Source organism: Condylura cristata, unplaced genomic scaffold, assembly GCF_000260355.1.
Source record: "Condylura cristata isolate star-nosed mole 26May11 unplaced genomic scaffold, ConCri1.0 scaffold00001, whole genome shotgun sequence".
Classification (NCBI taxonomy): domain Eukaryota; kingdom Metazoa; phylum Chordata; class Mammalia; order Eulipotyphla; family Talpidae; genus Condylura; species Condylura cristata.
Window position 1 is genome coordinate 37,684,499 of NW_004567102.1, and position 18,339 is coordinate 37,702,837.

The 18,339-nt window shown below is 33.4% G+C and overlaps 1 protein-coding gene across 1 annotated transcript in view; it reads right to left on the bottom strand.

The window, feature by feature from the left end:
• Positions 1-18,339, bottom strand: part of RNGTT (RNA guanylyltransferase and 5'-phosphatase) — a 215,108-nt gene that overhangs the window by 142,918 nt on the left and 53,851 nt on the right. The window contains exon 9 of the mRNA XM_004673684.2: positions 8,652-8,787. Within this exon, the coding sequence (XP_004673741.1) occupies positions 8,652-8,787 (136 nt within the window). The remainder of the gene's footprint in view (positions 1-8,651; positions 8,788-18,339) is intronic.

The following is an 18,339-nucleotide window of genomic DNA, read 5'->3' on the forward strand; positions in this document are numbered from 1 at the left end:
AGGTTTTAACTAATGTTATTTTCAAAAGCGTGTGGATAGAAATTATATACACTTCTTTGTTGAACTGGCAAACATCAAAGAATTTCCCCCCCTTCCAGCCACCTGAAGAAGTAAACAAAAACATCTTTCTTTAAACATTAAGAAAGAAAATAGATATATTATCTATCCATAGACAAAACAAATGGAAAGGAATAATCAAATGAATATGCTTAAAAAAATTGACAATGAAGAAAACTATCAAAATTCTGATAAAACAAAAAGACACAGCAGGATTTGGTTCTAAGTTCACTAGACCCCCAGAGTTTTACTTATAAAATGGCAAATTCCTGATAACTGTCAGCTCTACACCTAAACATAAATAAAAGCACAAGCTTAATGGTTACTCCTGTCTTTTTTATTTTCTCTTGCTCTGGTAGAGGAATAATAAAAATAACAGAACACTATTTCTGCCTGAAACAGATTCTAGCACTTTGGACTGAATTGAAGAAATAATGTGAACATTATTATAATAAAATATGGCTGCAAATGAGCTAAAGAAATCATTCACCCAAAGTTTTTGAAAGAGAACCAAATTCAGGGATTCTAACAAAGACCCAAAACTTAGGCTGAATTCTCTCCCATGACAACCTCACTAATATGTCTCCTTCACCAGTTGTCAACAATGCTCTAAATGACTTCTAAAGTAGGTTACAAACATAAAACACCTAATCTTAAAATTAGTTAAGAAAATCAGAGCCCTTTTAGTCTACTGATGGGATTTTAAGATGGTGAATCAATATGGAGAGTAGTATGGCAATTCCCTCAAAATATTAAAACTACAACTACACATGACCAAGAAATCCTGTTTCTGTGTGTATATCCAAAAGAACTGAAAACAAACCCCTAAGAGATATTTGCATGATTATATCTATAGTATTCCAATAACGAGGTAGAAGAAACCCAAGTAACCAGTGAAGGGGTGAACTGAAAAGTGAGGTGTAGACAGACAGACAGACAGACAGACAAACAGATAGACAGACAGACAGATACAGGTATAGTGGAATATTACACTACCTTGAAAAGAAAGGAAATTTATCACGATATACAATATATAAGCCTTGGGGACATTATGCTAAGAAATAAAGCAGTGACAAAAATCAAATATTAGTATAAGTTCACTTACATAATGTATCTAAAATAGTTAAATTTATAGAAATAAAAAGTAAAATGGTAGTTGCCATGGCTAGGGGAAATGCATAGTTGTTCAACAGGTATAGTTTCAGTTTTACAGAATTAAAAAATTCTAGCGATCTATAGTACAGTGTGCATATAGCTAACAATACTAAACTGTACACTTAAAAATGGTTAGAGAGTAAATTTTATGTTGTATGATTACCAAATTTTTTTTTTAATTTTGATTAAGAAGGAAAAACATACTTCCTCTTTGAACCAAGTTGCCTAAAACCAAAAGATACAGACAAAATACATGAGTAATGATCTTCAAAGCACTGAATATCCAACAAAAGGCAACGATCACTAGAGGTCAGTAATCAAACTGTGTGAGCCTGCAATTGTACTAACTTATTGCCCAAGGAGAGTTGTCCGGTTTGGATATAAGCAGGTTGGTTCTAAACAGAGCCCGGCATTCTCCCTGAGATGACAAAACGGAAAAGGTTTTCTAGTAAGACGAAATGATGCAAGCCTTCTCAGGGAAGAATGTAAGAGAAAGGAAAAGATTTTCATCAAAAGTAGGCAATTTTTGACATTATTAATATTCTTCCTCCTTTTATAGGTTTAATTACAAATGTTCTTTTTAATTAAATAAACTTTTCTGTGTTTCATTTTGAATAGCTTCTATTACTACGTCTCCAAGTTTATTAATCTTTTCTTCTATGTCATCTAAGCTGCTATTCATCTGAACCACAGTATTTTTCACTTCAAATATTGTAGTGTTCATCTCTGTGAATTCATTTTTTTTTTTTTTTGTCTTCAATGTTTCTTCTATGTCTTTTACCTGCTGACTATACCTCTCTCAGTATGGGGCCTATTTTCAAAAAGAAATTTGAAGACCTGTAAAGATCCCCATCAATATTCAGCATAGTACTGACTGTATATGCATTTGAAAGGTCAGGTTAATAATCACCTAAATGTCTTAGAATCATACTTGGCAACAACATAATTTGGGAGTAATGTTCCCACCTGCCAGATTTAGAAAACTCATCATTCACCAGGTACTGAGACTCCAAAGAATTTTGTATCAATAATGGAGAATAATTATCCCCAGATTATATACTGCTCAAGTCCCCCTAACAAATCTTAAAAGCAAGACTTGAAAGGAGCAAACTAGTTTCAAACAAATTAACTGTATCCCAGAACAAAGCTCAAGAACATCTATAGGAATACAAACATATCCAGGTCCCAAAGGTAAAATTAAGAATGTCTGGCACCCAATCTAAAATTACCATGGATGCAAAGAAGCAAAAATAGAGGGAAGACAAAATCACGGAAACACAGTGGTAGAAGCTATTCAAAATGAAACACAGAAAAGCTTACTTAACTAAAAAGAGCATTAGTAACTAAAATCTATAAAAGAGGGGAGAATATTGATAATAGAAAAAATTGCCTAGTTTGTTGAAAATTGCAAAACCACAGGTAAAAGCTGTTCAACAAATGCCAAGCAAAGAAAACAAGGCATATTAACTTTACATACCTCAAGAATCTGTGAAAAATTAAACCAACCACTGTCTTTCGGTATTAAATATTTCTCTGGATGAATGTGAAGTTTGAATCCTTCACTGTGACAACTTCCCCCACCCAAAAAAAAAAAAAAATCTGCATTTTTTACTTTCCTATCCTCTATCTTTTCTATATTATGTTCCCTTTGGTTGAAGTCTTCAAACATCTACTCTTCTGCCTACCTTCCCAATAATTCCCAAAACCAAATTACCCATTAGTCATAGCTCTAATTACTAGAAAAACTAAGCAAATAATTAAAAAATAAGCAGATAATTTTACTAGAAAAATTAAGCAAATAATCCCTACATTCAAGAAACTTAAGCATCCCAGAAAGAGAAGTAAATATGTAAGTAGCTAAATTCAATAAAGAGTTACTTTTTTAAAAGTTTATTTTTACATCATTTTGTGCATTTTTCCATCTCATCTGCAATCCCCTTGGACTTCCCATCACCAAATCACCCGAGTTACAGTTTTTAATGATAGATAGCTGTATAAATATAAACAGGTAGCTTGTCTAAATCAGGACACTTGCGACAGTGAAGTAGATTGCTATTAGTAGTAGGAAAGCACAATGGACTATATTGGTGGACTATGGGTAATTTGGTAATGGGTACATCACAGTATCAAGAGCTAAAGCAAGTATCCAATATTACCACAATTAAAATAAAAATGTCATTTTTAATTAAATTAATAATTACACTAAAACAGGTGTTACCCTAATTAAATAAGCAGGTGGTGATAGCCTAAGGAGAAGTAGTCAGTTACTTCTACTTGAGCTGAAAAAAAGACTTGAAAATAAGGTTGTAGATGCATTTGTTCAATGTTAGATGTCATGGATATTTTCTAGCAGGATGGTGGATGGTCCAAAAGACATTCCAAAAGCATGAAAAATTTTTGGGTAAATTATCCAAAGCTCAATATAGGTGAAACTTATGGTTCAAAAGTTTACAATCAAAATGATGCTAAAGATACGGCATGTCTATAGATAGAAGAATATGCAATGAGGAATCACTGAAGGATTATAATGGAAGTGAGGGGAATAAATGTTCTCTGGGAAAATCTACGAGCTTTCAAAATCCATCTTAAAGGTTACCTGGTTACCTACTTCTTTAAGTTCTTTCAGATAAAACCCACTTGGTTCTAAACAGATTATGATCTAGTTGATAAAATAGTCTAGTAAATATTAGATACTGGTTAATAGTTGTACACCCCTGTAAATATACAACTATATGCCTTAAATCAGTGAATTTCTAAATTATCAATTACATTTCAATTTGTAAAAATAAAACTAAATTTAAAAAAAGAAATCCTAAAATCAGTTCTTTAGATTAAAAGAAAACAATAAAACCCCAGATATACAACATATGTTAAATGTCAGCAACATGTTGATTATATGTGTTCTATAAGTACATGCAAAACAAAATGACTAAAAGCAAATATATCCAAATGTTACCATGTAATTTTTTCTTGATAGTGAACTTCTCTACTTTATAATGTACTTTCTAAAATTTCAACAATGAGAACACATATTGCTTTATTAAAAAAACACTAACAGTTGAAAATACATGCCACTTTTCCAAGGTTCTTGCTACAAACCTTAATAATTAAGTGGTATATCATCCTCTTAACCACAACATAAAATTTATCAAATCCACTGATTGTTTCAAATGAATTAAAGCCATATTTCTAAACTCTATTTTTCCCCATTTTGTAGGTCAAAGAACATAATTTAGAGAGCAAAACAAATGCTTCAATGCTCATGTCTTAAAGTGAGACAATTAGGTGGTTTAGAGTTATTCTTGTATTTGGAATTTTACAAAAACAATTTGCAAATGAAAATGTAGAAGAACAGGAAACTACAGAAGACTTTTAATTAACTAACTGGAAAAATAGATATGGCAACTATAATTCTGGTCCAAGTAAATTGACATCATGAATCATATTGCTATTTTAAAACCTCACAAGAATCTATTATTTTTCTCTCAGTTATCCAAATTTGGGGTGAAAATAAACAGTATTACTAAGTTAAATATACAGATGGTTAAACATTAATTTTTAAGCATTATTTCCTACCTGAAATGCCCTCAGTCCTTGCCCAACAAAAGTTTTCTATTAGAAAACATTCCATACCTAATACCAATTCATCTACAAGACATCATTACTAACCAAATCAATTTATTTCTTTTCTAAACCACCACAGAATTGTTTTAAATAACAATCTTCAGGGTATTGCTTTATTTGAGAGTCTCCTCCATCATTACCAGTCATTCTTCACCCCTATGCGATGATGTAAAGTATCAAGGGCAGAGCCTTCTCTTCAACCCTCTAAATAATGCGTCATTGAAGGACAACTCTTGACACAGCAACTTGAACATGACAGGCATTCAGCAAATATTAATGCAATTATAAATTCTGGTAAATGTTGGCTAATATTGTAACTTAAAAGCCTTTTTCTTTATTTTATTAATTTTAATATTTTTAAATATATTAAATGAAATTAAGAAAAAACTAAAATGTTCCCACATTGATTATGCAATTTATGTACAGCACGACTTCAGGAGCACCAGTCATAACAACTATAATAAGAATGGCCTAGCACACCCTGGAGATGGGTAGTAAATAATACTTCCAGCACCCAGTGGTTCTTGTCAACCACAGCAGTGCAGGGGAGGAGCAAGGTTGCATACATGCACAGAAAAGTGTACACACACTACAAAAATGTATGTGTGTAAATGTTGCTTAGTGACATCTACTATACATTATCTTAATGAAAATTTACTAAAAGCCCTACAGAGTACACCGTACAGAAAATTTTGTTTTGTGACTCTTACTGTTTGCTCAGTGAGTTTGGCTAACTGTCATTCTCCATATTACCTTCCTTCTTCCTTTCTAATCTTAAGTGCCCATCACATAGTCATCTCCTCAACCTGGATTCCTGCCATTACTCATTATAACTCATCTAATACTCTCTTTGATATCATTTCCAATATTCTTCACATTACCTTAACCACTAACTCTTTCTAGGTTATAGCCTAAACCTTGTCATCACCTGAACTATACTTCAAAAGTGACTAATTCAGATGTTAAAGTCTCCACAATCTTTCATCTTATGGTTCAAATGCTCCAATACTTAGCTGGTCAAAAGAAAATAAAGTACATGGGGTGAGGGCCACAAATATAAAGGTCACTTGGAAAGTGGGTTTCTCTGTGTTGAATAAATACATATTTTATACACATAATAATCATTGAGAATTTAAAATGAACATCCACAGGCAACTACCCTCCATATCTATCAATAGCTATAAATTTAAATATCTTCCCCAATATCACCCCAGTATCTATAAATTTAAACTAGAAGCAGAGAAACAAATTTCACCTTAAGACAAGTAGTGTTCCTACACAAATTCCAGGCAATCTTAACCAAATGTCACCTAGCCTGGCTTGTGAAAAAGGCCCAACACTGAGGAAAGTGAAGAAATGTTTAAGAACCTGAGTAAATGAGGTCATTGTAAATACCTGAGGTTGTGGGGAATTATAAGATATGTATATAGAGTGACTTTCTCCAAAGAAAGGCAAGGAAGGTGTGGCAGGAAGATAAAGTACACAACCAAATAGCAAACAAAAAGGTGACTGGTATGGAGATAAGTCTACCAAAGGTCATTCTGCAAAGAAATATACAGGCTCACTCTTGTACAGTTGGACAGCCTAACTTTTCAAATAGCCTATTCACCCAAAAGCTAAAAGGGAAGACAAAATTTTAAGTAGCAACTCTTGAATAATCACGACACTGGGTTTACATTAAATTTTATGGTAAAGCCATTGTATTTAAATCAATCTAAAACCTCCAATGGAAAACAAAATTCTAATTAGTGAAAGAAAAATGAATTAAGAAAAAAACAAATGACATACAGAAGTATGTCATATTTCAAATTAAAAACAAAATATCTGAATATTTTTGATGCAATAGTTTAGACAACTGGAAATTATAACTGCACCCACATTCTTTCCTTTTACTAAAGTGTGTTTCAAATATCTAAGTGTCTAGATATTTAAATATTTGTTTAAATACAAATAAAATACATGAATGTACTAGAAGGAAATACAGCTCTATAATAACTGAAGTAAAAATATCTCAAAATGAGGTGTTCCAGCATTCTGTAAAGAAAGGTAGCAGTTTTATAAGCCATTATTTAAAAGACACCCTTGAAATCAGCATGATGACTAAGGCACATAGATTGTTCCATCCCTTCCTTGGGAGCACCACTCTTCTTAGACTCCAAGCAGTAGTGCTACCAGTGAGTTTCCAGGCCCCTCTCTGACTCCTCCAGATGAATCTCAGGCCAGGTCCCTTGGGACTGACATGTGGATGTTGGGAGAAAAAAATCTCTTCTTGAGCTGCTATGCAACTTGCCTCCCATGTGAAGAGGCTTCATGACAGAATGAGACCAAGCCACAAAACAAATAAACAGAGCCCCAAATTAACTCCTAGCGGAAAAAGGCAAAATTGAAACTTCTTAATAGTTTCAATACAATCAAGTTCATTTTTCTTTGGTTACTTCCAACTTTCAAGTTGGACTTCAGTCATGTGCAATTGAAAAATTCTTAATAAACACTACAATCTCACCTATATGAATTTAATTATAAGATTGCATAACTGTGAAAGGAAAACACCATAAGGATATGCATTCAATTATGTCCTATAAAAGAAAAAACTACCAAAAACTTAAAATATCTACCAAAGGGCTACTTAAATAAATTACAGAGCTATTTCTCAAATTTGTCTGATTATAGTCACTTGAATACATTATTAAGAGTACATACACCTTGGCCCCTGGAAGAATCTTAATTTCCTAGATCCCGGATAGCCTAATTGAAATGGATCACATTTTCAATTGGCATTTCCTACCAAATTTCATAACCAATATTGTCTAAAACCTCCAATTACAGTGTAGACATATACAACAGTATGTAAGTTAGGCATTTATATGAGGAAGCTGTCCAAAACAAATTGCTCAGTGGAAAAAAGAAAAGTTACAAAACACATGTAACATCTTTTTCCTTTCAATGCAAATTTATGAAATTATCAAAGCATGTAGATATTTAACCAGAGCATTCATTTTCAACCAGGCAAAAGATACCATAATTATTCAGAATCTTTCTGGGACTGGAAGTGGTCCCAACTTGTCTAAAAAGTCTGATACACATTCTGTTTTAAGAATATGAGTCACTATTACTAATATGAATATGTTACATCCCTCAGGAACAGATGTGAGATCAAACACTGGCACAGAGAAAAGTCTGGAATAAGATTCATCAAAATGGCAACAGAAATTACTCCAAAGGCCACTTAGGTGACTTTTGGCAGTCTTTTATAATGTTCTATATTTTTAATTTCTTATTTACAGCATACATTATTTTTAGAATCAGGAAAAGAAAACTTGTTTACCTAAGAGAAAGTAAAAATATTTTAAAGTTAATTTTATGACTTAAATGCAAATTTTCTGGAATGGTGATTCTTATCAGCTTTCAAAATTCAAACATAAAAATAAAGTGATTGCTTTCAGGGCACAATTCTTTTTAATCAAGAGCTATAGCTAAAGAGCCAAGGAAAACTAGGACATTATTAAAATTCAATTTGACAAGGAAAATAATAAAATTAGTTCTTTTTGACAAGTGTTATTTTATTACAAAGAAAAAAAATTAAGATTTAATTTTGCTCAATTACTATCATGCCCATGACAATGATCAATCTGAAATTCTTAACATCTCTTGACTAAACAGTGTAAATGCAGGTAAAAAGGAAATAGAATTTAACATTCTCTTCATAAAAGCTAGATTCAATTCTGAACTTCTTATTTAATTAATGAAAATACATATCTACTCACAAAAGAAAGAAAACTGCAATGTTTAATTTTTTTAAATAAAGTAAAACTTACCCCATCTAAGAGAGTATTTGATAAATGTATACGAAGATCTTTACGAAATGGAAATTCCAGATTTGAAACATGAAACACTGAGTTATCTCTGTCAATCATAAAAACTTCATTTGTGCCATCAATCAACATCATATACCTATAAAGGAAACATTAAAAAGGTAGTATTTGTTAGTGTAATTCCCAAATAGGGTCATAAGAAGTAAATTGTTTTTTTCTTAGACTTAAAATAGCTGTGTGGAATAATGTTACCAAGAGTTTACAAAACCCCACAAGTCATTTAGATTAAAGTACCATAAATAACAAATATTTTATGTGTTAGCTTCCTATAAAAATCATAGGGTAAAGAGAATTCAAAGCTTTGTATAAAGACAATGTGATATTCAAAAGCCATCTTATAAACCACCTTCAGAGTGAATCATTCCCAGCCCTCCCTGGTGGCACAGCAAGTTAAAGCACAGCACTAAGAAGCTAAAGTCACCTCAGCATGAGTTCAATCCCCACCCCAGAGGTGACCCACATGGCGTGGCAGACCTCTCTGCCACTGCTCCCCTCAGCTGTGTACTTCATCAGTCAGCCTGATCTGCTCCCCACTCTGTTTCTGGTGAATTCTCTCACTGTCCCTACACCTCTGGCCTGTACTCCAGTTCTGTATGCATAAATAAATAAATCTTAAAAAAAAAAAAAAAAAGGAGTGAATCATTCCCTAATTTTTATTAGAACTTCAACATCAAACTTTACAGAACACTCACATACATGCAATTATTTCATTTACTGGGTTCAAAAGAATACACATTAAATACTACTCTGTCCACTTTGCAGTAGAAAAAAAGAAAATGACCTGCAATGGCCAGATCTCAAACTTACTAATGCTTTTAACACCACACTACCGCTAACAAAGCAGCTAAACCCTCTTTGAATCAATATTATTATATAATCAGAAACATGTATTTCAGGTATCATTCTCCTTCATTACTATAAAGCTAAAATATTTTTAAACACAAGCTCATGAGAATTTATATTAATCTTTAGCTTCTTAAGCCAATCATACAGAAGATGTATATAACCTTAACTTGTCATCCTTTGAATTATCAAGTTATCACTGATTGCTCAACAGGAGACATAAAAAAGCAGATTATTTCTCTACTTCACTCCATATATAAAAATAAAGAAGAATTAAAGTTGAGTAAGTTACAGACTGATAGGATATGCTACAAAATAAATGACACGATTTGAGCTTACAAGATTTGAGACTCCATGGAGGTATCAAACACTTTTTAAAATGAGAGCAAATTGATAGCAACAAATTAGAAAGTTAAAAGGCATGAGCCTCAAAGGAAAAGAATCATTCTGTCGAGTTGTTTTGGTTGTTAAATGAAAGAGTAGAAGAATGAAGTCTGAAAAATGAAGACCAGCCTTGTCTAACCTCCCACCTAGGATATACACATGTATTAGAAAAAGAACACAATACCTAGAAGATAGAACTGAATCAAGTCAGGATCAGGGGATTGAAAAAAACAATAGATGAAAAGATGGAAGCCAACATAGCATAGTGTGGCTAATATTATGAAGATGTTTTATTTCCATAAACAAGTGTTCTAAAGAGGAAACACATTTACCATAGGTCAGGAGAAATAAGAGTACTGATTAAGGTAAAAGAAATTTGTTACAGGGTGAAGAGCACCAAGAAAGACCAAAGGGGCTTAATTTTGGTACCAGATTAGATGCATGGGGTTACCATTTTCAAATTAGTCCCAGCAGGCCCTTGCAGGGTGTGGGAGATGAGAGCTAAGGCCCTTACTACATATTGAAACAGCTGAAGCTCTTGTAGATAAGGAATGTGGAGATTGATTTCACTAGGAAACATAAATTGTGCCTAGGTCTGGACAGATTGTGCATCTGATAAACTCCTAGAACCACTGCCAGGTGAGCAAGATGGCAGACAATAAGAAGATAGGCCCCAAGGTCCCCTATATACACTTTTCAAAAGTAATAATTCCTGGTAGATTAGAAAAATCTAGAATTCTTGGAAGTAAATCTTGCCCTGGACTGTGTTTAAAAGAGAACTCAAATCAACATAAAGAAAGGTCAAATTAAAAAATGTACCTACTGCAAAATGACACTGAGGACACAATTTATTGAGTTGTTTAAGTACCTAGGCCTGCACTTTGCAAATTTTGATATTTCTTTTAAAAGTGTTTAATGGTTAAAAAAAAACACCAAAATCACATGGGTGATTTGGTGATGGGAAGCCCAAGGGGATTGCAACTGAGATGGAAAAATGCACAAAATGATGTAAAAATATTATATGTGTGTATGTGTGTATATATATGTGTGTGTGTATATATATATGTATATAAAACACCAAAATATTTAAGAGTATGGAAAAACACTAAAATCTGTTAAATTTATTTAGCCCATTGTTTCCTAAACTTGGTCCTGATATTTGTTAATATTGAATGGAATTATATATTTTTTTTCCAAATTTAGTAAACATAACATGTTAGTTAGTAAATTTCAAACTCCTATAAAAGAAAATGACTTGCCTCTTCTGATCATATAATGATGGCAGAAATAATGTTCAAATAGAATAAATATTAAATCCCAAAATGCTGATACATTTGTTTTACCTGTCATAAGCTTTAATTTCCTATTCCTATGTTAACATATATGTGTGTGGTTACTATTTTTTAACTTCAAGTAGAATCTCAATTAGAAGAAAAGACTATGTATGTATACATGTGTATATCAGACTTTTATTAAAAGACCAAAGAAGAAATAATTTTGGAAGACATATCTCACTATAAGGATTGCTCATGGGGAAAAAAGCTTGTATTTAAGCTTTAAATTTCTGCAAATATAAATTTTCAGGGTTTGGAATCAAAGTTTCTAGGGTACAATTTTTTGTTTGAACTCCAGTTATTCCAGAACATGTTCTTTTGTTCTGTGACATTTCAACAAAAGTAATAAGCTATCATTTCATGTTAGGGAGGGAAAATAAGGAATGTAGGAATGTGGAAATATTTCCATAGCACTCCAAAATCTGCCCACTCCAATGGCTGAAAGCAGCCATATTCTTTTTTTCAAAAAAGGTAACTATCCTACATACTATCAGATGGCTGGTATAGTACATAATTATGTTCTACCTTCAGTGGAAATGAATTGCTAGTTCAATATAATTTTTTATTAATTAGGAGACTATCTCAACTGTAAATTTAATGTTTGAAATTAAGTTACTGATATTATAAATAACATTCTCAATAAAAGACAAGAATTAACTCAGTGGAAGTTTCACAACATTTTTCAGAAGTCTTACTATAGTAAAGTGAATAACCAAAGGTTTATAAATTACAGAAAAGCCAAATTTTAAACTACTGAGTACATGTTTTGCAGCCTGTTTGGAAACAACCTGATTAGAAACACCTATTAAGTTACTCAATGAGATGTGAGATCTCAAGCTAATAAGTAAAATCACCCAATATACCTAATGCAATGTAAGAAATTATATAAAGAGGAAGATTGATAAATATATATTGCGTGCAACTAACAGCAGATCTCAGAATTCTAATTCATATTTCTAATAGTTATGTGAGAATAAAAGTCTCTAAGCATTTTAAAATTTAAATTTATCACCAATTCAGATCAACTTTGATCACCAATTACATTTCTACAAATCTATCATACTACATGAAAGCAGACATAACATTAATACTGTTCTTTTACAGACTATGTGCCTTTCACAGCCATCTTCCTTTACACAGACCATGTGCCTTTTACACAGACTTTGTGCCTTGCATAGAAAACAATCAATAAATACTTGTTAAGCAAGACTATATAGAGACAGATGTTCATTAATTTAGGTTAAGTTAAATACTGCATTTCTATGTAAAAGCTTACTAATCAAGCATTTTCTAAATAGTGACAAAAATATTTATGTGAAAAGAGATTCACAATATAATAAAGATAAATCAAGTTAATACTCAGAATGCATAATATGGTTATGGGAGTGGGGGGTAAAGCTTCGTACAAATAAAGATAGAAAGGAAAATATAAAAAATGTCAAAGAATTGTCATTGCTGTTAAGGGATTATCAATGATATATACTTCCCCAATTTCCACCTTTTTGCTTTTTCAAAAATTAAAAATTGTAGAAAGAAGCACAAATTTCTTTTACAAGCAAGGAGGGTTAAAATCAAAGCTACAGGAGAAACAAAAGCAAACAAAAATTACCCAGAAATTCATTCTAATCAGAATCTAAGAGGCAAAATTTTCCCTTTTGGAAATAAGATGGGATGCTATATTTTGTTCTTCCTACCACAGCAGCTTCAAAATTAGCAGGCATTTCTCCTCTCCTATTATAGAACATCCAAACCAATGGTGGCTTCCTACTTGAGGTGCTCCTGTGCCTGACCTTGGCTCTGAACCTTACTGCCTGGTCTTCCTTGATTCAGCTCCAGTTTTCCAAGACTAGTTCTCTTGAAAGCCTTCCAACCTACCGCTTTGCTTAAATTAACCAAAGTTGCTATCTACTCACAGTCAAGGTAATATTAACGGTTACATTCACATTGTTCATTTTTTTTTTTCCTTTTTGCTCACAATATTTATCTGAATAAAAGCCAGTTAAATGTGCCTATAATATAATTCTGTTGTTAGAACCCCAAACATAACCTCAATTCCAAAGCTTACATGATACTCTTTTCTTTTTTTTTTTTAAAGATTTGGACCCTCCCTGGTGGTGCAGCAGATTAAAGCACAGCACTAAGAAGCTAAAGTCACTTCAGCATGAGTTCAATCCCTGCCTGTCTCAGAGGTGACCCACATGGCACCCTTGACCCACCCCTGCTCCCCTGAGCAGTGTACTTCACATTCTGCCTGTTGTGCTCCCCAAGCTGTCTCTGGTGAATCCTCTCACTGCCCCTGTACCTCTGGCCTGTACACCAGTTCTGTATGTACAAAATAAAAAATAAATCTTTTTAAAAAAGATTTATGTAGGCCCTCCCTGGTGGCGCAGCGGGTTAAAGCACTGCACTAAGAAGCTGAAACCACTTCCGCATGAGTTCGATTCCCGTCTGCCCTGGAGGTGACCACATGGCGTGGCAGACCTCTCCTGACCCGCCCGCTGCTCCCCTCAGCAGTGTACTTCCTCGATCTGCCTGTTCTGCTCCTCACTCTGTCTCTGGTGAAGTCTTTCGCCGCCCCTGAGTCTCTGGCCTGTACCCCAGTTCTGTATGCACAAATAAATAAATCTTTAAAAAAAAAAAAAAAGATTTATGTATACAGAACCGAGGCACAGGCCAGGAGTGTAGGGGTAAAATGGAGCAGAACAGGCAGACTGACAAAGTACAGTGCTGAGGGGAGCAGCGGGCAAGATAAGAGCAGTCTGTGGCGCCATGTGGGTCACCTCCCTGGCCGGGAATCAAACTTTTGCTGTAGTGGCTGTGGCTAGCTTCATAATGCTATGCTTCAACCCCTTGTGCCACCAGGGAAGGCCCAATCCTAACACTTTAATTAACTCTTTACCTAACTTCATACTAAGACACATGTCACCTATTTCCCATTCTTCAACAGAGGTGGCACATAATGCTAGAATCAGAGCTTACTTTCCTTCTGTATCTTTGTCTCATTAAATTTCATTACCAAACCTCTATGGTTTCTACACCAGCTACACTTCCTCTCATTTTTATTCCCAGTGGAAATAGCACACGACCCAAAACCTAAAACCTGAAGGTAACAGAGATGTTCAGAAATTAATTCATGTGTACTCAAGATTTTTATAAAGAAAATTCTACTTAGAGCCACTTCCCCAGATACAATTATAAAATGTTCCTGACATAACAGCAGTTGGTTAGATTCTGCCATACCCACCGACAGCTGTGATACCTTATTCTGAAAAATAATACAAGAACAACTCACTTGCCAAACTAGTTTTCTTCCTTCCCCATAGGAGTTTATGCACTTTGCTTTTTTCTCTAACTGCTAGTAAATTTTAATCTTTAACCCATTCTTCCCATTTATTTCACTCTTAAAAAGAAAAGCAAATTTTATGTTATGCGTATATTTCACAAATTTTTTAAATGAAAAAAAAAATTTTCTCCTGATCTCATTCACTTAGTCCACCAATGAGCCTAAGAAAAGTCTATTCAAGACTGGTGACACATCTGTATCAAGCAAAATTAAGTCAAATTTTTAATTTAGCTAAGACAGAAATATAAAGAATAGGTGTCAGAAAATCCCTCCCACAATCTCTCGTGATAGTCTTGATTTTTACATTAGCTTATAAAATCAAATCAGATTTGCCCAGCAGTTTTTAAACTGTCAAAATAGAATTTTTATGGACTTCTTACATGTGCTACAATTACAGTTCATTTAGTGCTGCAACAGTATGTTTTGTCATTTGTCAAAGCAGATATACACAGTAAGTAATTTGACTCCCTTAGTAATTAAGTTTCATAGGCTAGATTGGAGAAGCTTCATTCACACTATAATTCTATGGAAAATGCAACCTAGAGTCAACCAACCTAAGTTAACGAATCTCAGCAAAATACTTCAGATAACTCTATAAACATCATTATTCTCATCCTTTCTACAAAAGGACAAAATATAACTATAAAATCCTACACATGAGCTTTACTTTCAAGTGAATGGCTATTGCCTGTTTACCTAACACAAGCCAACATTTTAACATCTGTAAAGAAAAACTATTTGAAGGAATATTACCGTAGTTCATCTTCCCAGAAATTCAAAGAATTCATATTAAGGTTATTCTTATTTTCACACTAACCAATTTAAAGAGAATATACACATACGTATAGAACACAACTACCTAACTTCTTTAAAATGTTTTGTTGCCACTAACAAGCACTGAAATGAAGACAGTTCTAATATAAACTATCCATCAAAGCTATCAAAGCTATCAAAACTTTTATTCAGCATAATAAAAAATACCAATGCAATGGGCATTTTTTTATTTTGATATATTGATTCTACAAGCACAACAGTCTTCTCAAAAGATTAGCTCTTTGTTAATCCTGCTATCACATCAACTTAAAAGTCATGAAACAGATATGATTAAGGTTTTATAGTCTTAAATTCACTTTAAGTCCACATCCTCATTCATGTGATCCTTAGATTCACAGAACAGTAATTAAACAAACATGTATTATTTAATTTTAAATTGCAAAACCCACTTACTTCCCCTTCAATTTAATTGCAAATTTTTCCTAACCTAACCTTTGATCGTACAATGTTAATTGTATATTAAGTGGCAGACCAGCAGCATGCAACTGAATAGTTAGACAACTTGCCCATTTAATGCCTTCTACCTAAACAGAGCCACCTGAATTTTATAAGCTAGTTTATACAGAAATTTTTCAATTATGTTCTGTACATCTATGTTTTCTTTAAGCTGAATGTCAGCTTTGTTGATGGAAAAATTACCAGTCACAGGCTCTATGTTTTAATCTCAATTTAAGTAATTGCAGCAGAAGCAAATCTCAAAGATGCAGGGGTACTTATCACTTTTTTAAAAATCACAAACTCTCTAAGCCTTCTTATTAAATTATCATGCATATATCTATGGATAGCAATTAATCATTTTCTAACCATAGATGTTTCTGTTTTAAAGACTCCCTTTCAACTAGTAAGATTATGAATCTTGTACAAAAACCACCACTGTAAGAGAGCTGGGCAAGGTGTAGGGCTCAGTGTCCCTTTCCAGATTACTGCCTGCCATTTCATGGAATTAATGATCCTAACCAAGTGTATTATAACATAAAAGCAAAGTTGTTCCTTAACACGCAACAATAAAAAAAATAATAATAATAATTTGATTCCTCTGTTTACATGACGTGTCAACAACAATAATTCTACCATTATGGGCTTGGGAAGGAAAATCCAGTTCCAGAGCCTATAATGCCAGACTCTGTAGTGTTTGCTATCTAGATCCCTAAAAAATAAGCAGGCTAATTGGAAATGAAAAGCAACTCAAGTATTATAAAATGTTTCTAACTAACTCTTCAGAAAACTCTTGAGAATTACAATTTCCTTCTCCCTTCTCACTTTGCCATCTTCCACTGCTCAGAAATTTATACATGCCTGTTTTTCAGTGTATGTACTACTATAACCTATCCTAAAATATGTATCTTCAAATTCTTACTCAACTGTCATTCATGAATCTCTCATGCTCCAAATAATCTATTCTAATTCAAGTAGTTAATCACTCCAAATTTTCCAAAAATTATAAATCTACAATGGACAACAAGTAATTGTTCCTGTGGAAGAGAGATATAGAGCAAGCAAACGGGAATCTTAAAATCAATCTTAAGGAGTTTCAACTTTTAGGCTGGTTTACTGTTCAAAGGCAGCAAATGTAAAAAAAAAAAAATGCTCTAACTTTATTTACCAACATAATAGTAAAAGTATTTGTTTTACCACTGTTTAAAAAAAATACAAGGAGACACCAAGAAGTGGAAAGACATGCCCTGTTCATGTATTGGGGGAATTAGTATCATCAAAATGGCCATCTTACCAAAAGCGATATACATACAGATTTAACGCTATCCCAATAAATGTCTCAATGACATTCTTCAAAGAAATAGAACAAATATTGATGATTTTCATATGGAACCACAAAAGACCTCAAACAGCCAAAACTCTCATGACTAAAAAGAGAATGGAGGCATCACAATCCCAAACTTCAAAGCTATACTGCAAAGCCATAATAATCAAAACTGCATGGTACTGGAAGAAGAACAGACACACAGATCAGTGGATTAGAATAGAAAACCCAGATATAAACCCACAGGCTTATGGGCAGCTAATCTCTGACAAAGGAGCAAAGAAGATACAATGGAACAAAGAAAGTCTGTTCAACAAATGGTGCTGGGAAAACTGGGAAACTACAGCAAAAAAATAATCTACATCACTACCTTGAACCATACACAAAAATCGACTCAAAGTGGATTAAAGACCTAGACATAAGAACGGAAACCATAAAATACCTGGAAGCAAAGATGGGCAAAACACTACACGATATACACTTCAGTAACATCTTTGAAGATATAGCACCCAAGCAACGATAGTAAAGGAAAGGATAAATAGATGGAACTACATCAAGCTAAAAAGCTTCTGTACAGCAAAGAGACATTACAAAAAACAGATTGATTGGGGAAAAAAATTCTCACATAAAATTAGCGATAAAGGATTCATCACAAAGATATACAAAGAACTGATAAAATGCAACAAAAATAAACAACCCCATCAGAAAATGGGCAGAAAAGCTAAAAAGACACTTCTCCAAAGAGGAAATACAGATGGCTAACAAGCATATGAAAAAATGTTCAACATCACTTGTAATACGGGAGATGCAAATTAAAACCACAATGAGATACCACCTCACACCAGTGAGAATGGCACATCTTAAAACAAATAGCAACAACAAATGTTGGCAAGGATGTAGAGAAAAAGAAACTATCCTGCACTGCTGGTGGGAATGCAAACTAGTACAACCACTATGGAAAACTGTTTGGAGGTTTCTCAAAATGGAGCTTCCATATGGCCCAGCAATCCCACTCTAGGTATCTACCCAAAAGACACAAAACACTGATTCAAAAAGACACCTGCACCCCCATGTTTATTGCTGCTTTATTTACAACTAGAAAGACATGGAAACCCAAATGCCCAAAAGTAGATG